The 8,187-nt window shown below is 35.0% G+C and overlaps 1 protein-coding gene across 1 annotated transcript; it reads left to right on the top strand.

Annotated features, from left to right (window-relative positions):
* Positions 1-3,542: 3,542 nt before the first annotated feature.
* Positions 3,543-4,547, top strand: LOC113281979 (30S ribosomal protein 3, chloroplastic-like). The gene is made up of 2 exons (XM_026530894.1): positions 3,543-3,921; positions 4,002-4,547. Exons 1-2 carry the CDS (start codon positions 3,658-3,660, stop codon positions 4,281-4,283), a joined length of 546 nt encoding a protein of 181 aa, XP_026386679.1. The 5' UTR covers positions 3,543-3,657; the 3' UTR covers positions 4,284-4,547.
* The last annotated feature ends 3,640 nt before the right edge of the window (positions 4,548-8,187 follow it).

Genomic DNA, 8,187 nt, shown 5'->3' with positions numbered 1-8,187 from the left:
GACCCGAACTCAAAAAGGGACTTACTATTTGTGTGGTTTATGAAACTTAAGAGGCCTTCGTGGTATTTTCTTCACTCACTTTTGTACCCTTGTACTGTTAGAGGATTTTTTTTGCCACTTATCATTGCCGGAGAAATAATCAAATTCCAGTACTCTATTGTAAATCAATCATAACATCCACAATTTGGTTCCTTTATTTAAGTGGGGTTCTATCAGAATAGGTTACTGAAACTTAAATTGACACAAATAAAAATCAGAGAACAATGACCTAATATGGATGGAACCTCAAGAGAAATTCAATTCCCGTGACTTGCTTTAATAGAAGACCTTGCATATTGTAACTAATTCCTAAATTCATTCAGTTGTTTCTTTAGCATATCTGCGTTCTCCATATTATTAGGGAATAAACCAAACTCTTTATTACGTTCCAAGTTAGTCCCTGATAACAACTCACGTGGTTCTACATTTTCTACCATACTCTCCACTTCAAATATACTTTTCCTTGGATCCTCAATTTGGTTGTCCATGGATATGTTATTTCCTTTTTTCTTTTAACCTTCAAATTGAAAGCTTCAGAAACGCATAGTTATGTCTAACTTTAGCTTCCTTCAGCCTGATTTTTGAAGTGTCAATTAGACCGTGTTATCTAGTTTTGAACAACTCATTTCCAAGGTTCTCAACTGCTCTGCCATGTCTCAATTGATGAAGTTAATATTGTTATGATTTGCTCTGAAATGCTCATCAGCAGTACTGCTACAGTTTCTGCCTCAAACAACCTCTCAATACTAACCTTTGTTGTTTTATCAGTGATGAATGGTTTATGTTATATATTTAGAGTATAAGTTTCTTGGTAGTTCTTCTTTACTATTTTTATTGAATTCAATAACTTTTTTTTAAAAAAAATCCACATAATTCTCCAACATTCTCGAATATATATGCGTTTGTTATTCAATATTTTACATCTTAACTCTTGTACTTACCATGGAAATTTCGATTCATGTAAAACATATATCTATATTGTTATTCTCTATCAAGATAAACGCACCGAAGAAAAATTAAACTTTTTATGCCTACTAAAATAAACCAAATATATCAAGATGCACTTACCTTACCACATTAGGAAGTAAGTCCGTTAACAACTAAAATCTTCCAAACACATAATGCAAACCAAATGTTTGTATTTTGATAGCAGGTGTGAATTGATGACGATGTAATGTATCATATTAATCATCTATCAAAAAAATATTATAATTGCAAATGAACTATTATTTTTCTCAAGATTTATGCAGACAAAATCATAAAGTAAATTTGCACTGTAGAAAATAAAAATCGTCCAAGATCTATGTATAACGTTTTACGAAATGAGTTACCTACCTAACTTTGCGGTAGTCTCTCACTCACCTGCTAATTCATTTGGTGGTAGTCGTTGCATGTTTGTATATATAATAACGACGGCAACACCAACGCCGACAATAATAAGAGCTATAATTTGATAATTAAAAATTGTTAGTATGATTTATCCAATGATGAAAATGTGCCGAGCTGAGGGGGGAATTGTGAAACTTGGTATTCTTTTGATGTATGTTTATACACCGTGATAATGAATTTGTGAAACCTAGAGATTCTCTGTTTCCACAAAAGAAACCCTCAAAGGTTTTCTTTCAGATTCACGTTTATACACTTCAATATCCAATATTTTAACATCTAGTCCTATACTGGCCTTTAATTTTTATATTTTCCGTTCTTATTTGAGTACATACATGCATCATCGTATTTTATGTCCATGAATTTACTCACCCATGTTATGTCACACTGACCACTAAATTCCACGTTCAATGTGATTGTGAGCGAAGCATCGATCCAATAAGTTTGCTTAATCCATGGTCATGCTTAGTAGCTTAGCCTGCTTAGATAATCCAAGACCCGTTTCACTGGTGAATAATAACACCACGACTTAGTATTTTTTTTTTTTTTTTTTTTTTTTTGAAACAACATTATGGCTTAGTTTTTTTCTTTTTTTCGAAAAAACATTATGTCTTAATTAATAAAGAGAATCGCATGTCGTAGATGATTAGGCAACACCCAAGTTAAAATAAAATCATACTTCACAACCGTATTAAAATTTTCATCTATACTAAATTTTTGTGCATGTGATAATAAAAAATGCATATACACGCTAGTCGTTGAAGACGACATTATGATTGTTGCTTCTCTAGTCAACATGATTAACAAGTATATTATAGATTGGGTAATCTCTATGGAGTTGGATGTTATCAGTAGGAATAGAACTGCCACAAGTATGAACAGAAACATCAGATGAAATCTACCTATCACACCTAATGAAAAAACTAACTTTGATGCGAGCATGATAATACAAAATCTGCAGGAGTGGGTCTAATTATTCGTTTATTTGCTGGTATATGTAATGGAACGAGGTGCATTCTAGTAGCTGCAACTGATGAAGAACAAGCATAAACTTTGGGAGTTCTACATGCAATACTATGGGAAAAGGAAAAGGGTATTACTCGTGTGCACTTGAAGGGTTACAACAAGAATGTAGTAGAAGCAATAAATTAAAGATGTTCGGCAGTCAAATGGACAATTAATTCCGTCATTTTAAATTGCATTAAATTATTATAAAACTTTGAAGATTTAAAAATTTATTTTGTTCCAACAACGTGGCTGATCTTTTAGCTAAATGAACCTATAATTATGCTCATTCTTTGTCTAGATTTAATGATTTTTCGTATCGGTTGCTTACCTCAATAGATGATGACATTGTAAGTTAAAGCTTTATGAAATAGATCGCCTTTTTTAGCAAAAATAAATAAATAAATATTAATTGGTGTTTTTAATACTCGTGTAATGATTGTGAAGTTGACGAGAAAAATACATAGTGGCGAAAAATATGGTGCATTAGGCAACGTTAAATGCCATAAACAAGAATCATAATTACAGGGGCTTTAAATCTCTTCAAATTTGGTTTTACAATCAATGAGTTCATTCCAGGTAATTGTAGTGAAACTGAAACAAATTGCTGTAAATTTGTAACGAATGTAGAGGATACCTTCATCTGAGCTTATAAGGAATTGGATCATATTAAAGAAATTGATATATTCGATTGATTTTATCGAGCTGCTTAAAAGAAGTGGGTACTAGTAGAAAAAATTCATATCAAATGACTAAATTTGATCAAGCTTGGTACAATTTGATTCATCTGAAATAAAATAAAGTTGATTTCCAAGGAGAGGATCAAACACACACTTTATTAAGTGGGTCCACAACTCCATGGAAGTTGGAACTAGATTTGTTATCGAAACCAGGGAAAACATACTGCTCCATTGATGACCGTTAATTCCACGGAATTATATGTTGTCAAACACAGTCAATGTCTCCGTAAAAGGAGTCAAAGGACCTCCGTCGGGTTCTACTGGCTAAAGCACGGACTAACGAAACCCAATTAAGACTGGGGCTGGAATCTGGAATAGGATAGGTTTGTGGACCGTTTGCTTAGGATAGGCTTGTAAATAACCCTTCTTCGAACCCCTCCCTCTGTGATCCCCGTTTCTCTTATCCAACCAAGAACATATAGGAAGAACCCCTAAAAAAGCTAAACACTCTATTTTGTATCTCTCTTTTTCTATCTAGAAATTGAAGATGTTATCCATGGCAGCAAGTATCAATACATCTGTTGTAACACATTCTTCATTACCTCTGCAAAAACCCCTCTTTAAACCCTTTAAATCTTCAATCTCAATCAACCCCAAAATCAATTCTTTCCATTTCTCTACCTTAAAGCTTGATGGTTCTAGAGAAACTAAATTTTCTTCATCAGCATCTGCAGCTGAAGCCGTTGTGGAAGAAGAAGCATCGTCAACCGAAGAAGAAGAAGTGCCAGAAGACACAGATGATGAATCCCAGGTTTGTTCAGCAATTTTCATCCAAGCTCTGACTTTGATTGACCTTCATTGACTTTTTTTTTGTTTCATCTTTTTTTGCAGAAACTTGGTGTGGTAGTGAAGGCATTTGAGAAGCCAAGACTAGTACTGAAGTTTGTTTGGTTGGAGAAGAATATTGGATTAGCACTTGATCAAGTGATACCTGGTCATGGTACAATTCCATTGAGTCCTTATTATTTTTGGCCAAGGAAAGATGCTTGGGAAGAACTGAAATCAATGCTTGAAAGTAAACCATGGATATCGCAGAAAAGGATGATTATTTTACTTAATCAAGCTACTGATATTATCAATTTGTGGCAGCAAAGTGGTGGGAATTTGTCATAGAAATGCTACATTTTCATCTTTTTGTTAAATCCTAATGCTTGTTCTTGTTGTAAACTGCTGTCTTTTGGATGCTTATTTGTATCTTTAGTTTTTCTTGAAATATTTAGGTGAATCATATTCATCTCCTCTATGCTGTTTTATTTGTTGCTTATTTGCTTGAGAACAATTAAGCTGGTGTAGAGGGCAGGTTTAAAAGAACCCTTGTTTCCTTTTCATTGTGTTTTCATAGTTTAAATCAATGGAATATCAGTGCATTTCCTTTTACAGAGACTTCCTTGGAAGGGCTTGAAATGATGAAGGCTAGAGGCAATGACTAGAGGAGCTCTATCTGAAGGTAACATAGCGGTGGTCTCATCTATAGAATGCTAATCAAACTCTGCAATGTTCAGTGATGTAGTTGAGCCTCAGGTATCTAGCAGAGCCGAGCTACCTTATACACAATCCTTAAAGAGTTTTAGCGTTGAAACATTTTTATCGCATCTCCTATGTTTTGTTTGAACATAAAATTTTATGCCTAAAGCTATCAGATTAAAATGTTACAAAAGAAATTACTGTAAAGAACACCTTGTTGTGAAATACTGTATAAGATTTGGTTTCCAAGTTACAGAGGACTACATGTATTTACTAGTATTATTACACTACTCTTCAGCAAGATTCAAACTCAACAAGTTGGCAACTAAGCCAACAGGAACAAACCTTAGTTTGTTTACTATGCTAATGCTGCGGTCGGTCAAATTAATTATGTTACCACTAATCAAGTAAGGCTGGAAAATTATGTAGAGGCAAATATTCCAAATGAAGGTTCAACCTAGCCGGTCTGATCCGAGATAACTTATGATGTATTCTCAGCGATGTGTCGGGGTCTGAAATTTCCATCCACTTGGGGAAGCATGCCAACGCGATGCGTGACATAATGTACAAACAGTTGCACCATTGATCATCAACCGTAACCATTTTTCTAAGGTGAGGAATCGAGGTCAGCTTTGTTAAGTCGGGTTGTACGGTATTAAGAATGCTGTCGCCAAAAACCAAAAAAACGAAAGAAAAGGCAAAATATTTAATACTACTGGAGTTCACTTGAATTTTTTGGTTTAATGAACCATTCTTGAGAGCGTTTAAAAGAAGACTATTGGCATGGAGAGAATCGTGTATGAGTCTACTACGGAGGGAGGAATGTCGATACCGTAATATCTCAAACCCAACTTGAAGTCCATGAACCATTTCCCAAGCCTACTTACTAGGATCGGGACTTGGCCCGGTTAAGAAGAATACCCAAGGCCCAAAGGCAGGGTATTGAAAGCGTGAAGCGGAGCGTGACTCGTTTTCTATTTTTGAGAAGCGATGCGTAGGTTGAAGCGTGAAGCGGCGATTCATGGTTGGCGGTGAATAGTAAAATATAAAATTTGATATATTATAAATAAGTATGAAAATATTTATAAATATAAAATATAGCCAAATGTTATCCTAAATAACCATGTAGAACAGTGGTTGAGCATTCACATACGACACATGAGGTGGTAGGTTTGAATTCCACCATTCTTTTTAAATTTTTAGAATATTATTTCTTGAAGTTTGACCATTTTGTGCTTCTGATTTTGGTCAAAATCATTGACTACACACTCCAGAGTCAGAACGCTTCATAGGTACGCTTCAAAGCGTTTCTGAAAAAAATTGTAGCGAAGTGTAAAGCGTACACTTTTAAAAACCATGCCCCAAGGTAATAAGGGGAATTTGGAAGTTAAAGATTCTAGAGCATCCACATCGTACGACCAAAACTAAAAAACTGGACCAAATATCAGACATTATGAAACGAATTAAAGAGCAAATACTAGATTAAAACTAAAAACCAGACCAAATTTGGTCTTTAGCTTGATTTTGGTGGAGCGTAAAATAGGACTACGTCAACGTGGGGCGCAATTTTAATCACCACCTGATAGTGAGGCGCAATTTTAATCACCACCTGATAGTGAGACGCAAACCAAAATAGGACTACGCCAACGTGGGGCGCAATTTTAATCACCACCTGATAGTGAGACGCATGTACGAAGCGGAATATAAACCAATGCCTGGTGGGGCGTAGTTTTAAAATGAGCCTCATTTCAGGCTCAACTCAAAGTTACGCCTAGTGGGATAGAGTTAATCGTACCTCATCGCATGACTAAAGTTAATCATTCTTCATCTTTTGTTGTCTGTTGAATACTCAAGATAGCACTAGGGTTGTCGTCGTTGGATACTCGAGATAGAGAATCTTTTGTTGTCTGTTGAATACTCAAGATAGCACTAGGGTTGTCGTCGTTGGATACTCGAGATAGAGAAACGAAAAAAAACCAGAAAAGAGAAAAAGCATAGAAACGATGAGAAGAACCTGGAATCGATGAGAATGAGGGTGTATAAACCTTGGCACGTGCGGCCACGAGTGTGCGGTGGGCGTAATTTCTAGTCACGCTGGTGGGACGCAATTTCTAGTTACGCCTCATGAGGCGCAGTTTATAATAACGCCTCACATGAAGCGGGATTTCACGGCTACGTCCATTTGGGCGTATTTTGTATTTGCGCCCCATTGGGCGTGATTTTGTTTTGCGTCTGGTCGACCGGCGCAGTTAAAATATCCCGTTCGACCAAATATAATCTTGTACCGTAGCGTAGCATCACGGACTAAGATCAAATTTGATCGTTGTCTTTAGTCTTTAATCTTTGGTTTTACTCGTACCACTGCAGTTGTTTTAAAGGATTAAAAAAGGATTGATTAAAGGAGACAAGAAGATTGGCTTGAGGGAAAGAAAATACTAATTTTACCGATAAATAGGTGAAAGGACATATATCACTGTGAGGTAAGAAAGAGTTATAAATAGTAAATGGATACGGGTCAGGATCCCTTAACAAAGAGTTTTAACAAAATCTTTTGACAAAGGTTACCAACTGTTGGATCTTTTATATATAATGGTTACTATCTTTGATGACATGGGATATAATTTACTTGCATTTTGTGTTTGGGAGATGTGTCGTCTTCTCCCTATATCTTGTTTTCCCATCTTACCATTTTTTGCGCAAAGCTTAAACACTTAATCCTTAACTTAGAATTCTTATTTTTCTTAACAAGAAAACTTGATACTTGATAGTGGATAGTATATACTTTTCTTGATTGTATTGAGATGACTCACAAAAATAGGATATATAGTCAGTGCAGATTTCAAATTACATCATAAATTCAAGGGGACGAATAAAACTTTAATTTGATTAAATGTTTAAAAAGTTCAAACATGGTACAAGTTTAAATATGTTGTAAGATCTCCAAATGACATTGAATATAAAATTCTAGACTTGACATAGTAGGTCAGTCAAAATCTTCCATCAAGCAACATCGGATTAAGATACGGAGTCCACCAAATTAATCATGATTTTAATATATATAAATACAATATTCAAGATCAATCTATTCATATCCAAATAATAAGATCCGAATTTTTCCAAATATGAAACTTATTATCTATATTTTAAGATACAAATTCTACAAGAAAGAGTCTCGTAATCAATCACAATTAAGATGTACTTATCTACTAAAAATGCTCACGTACTACTTGTGTTATTCCTATTATATAAATACACAATATAATGCTAAAATAGAAAAACACAAGACATCAGAAGTTTTGTTAACGAGGAAAACCCCGGGACCTTGTCCATATTTGAACACCAAACTGTATCAAGCCATTATAGATACTGGCCTACTATCATACTTCAAACTGAAATGTAGTTGAGACCGAATTCACCCTCCAAGCAATTCAGATGTAGTCGTGCTCCTTACGTCTCTTCAACCTCGAAAGGCTCTACGCAATTGATTCCCTTAGCTGGCGTTCTTTATAGCCTAAGATTTGCTTCAGCCTATGTGAAAATTTTTGTGAAAAAG

The sequence above is a fragment of the Papaver somniferum genome, chromosome 5 (assembly GCF_003573695.1).
Source record: "Papaver somniferum cultivar HN1 chromosome 5, ASM357369v1, whole genome shotgun sequence".
Lineage (NCBI taxonomy): Eukaryota > Viridiplantae > Streptophyta > Magnoliopsida > Ranunculales > Papaveraceae > Papaver > Papaver somniferum.
The sequence above is the reverse complement of the archived record's forward strand: the minus strand, read 5'-3'. Positions and strand labels throughout refer to the sequence as shown.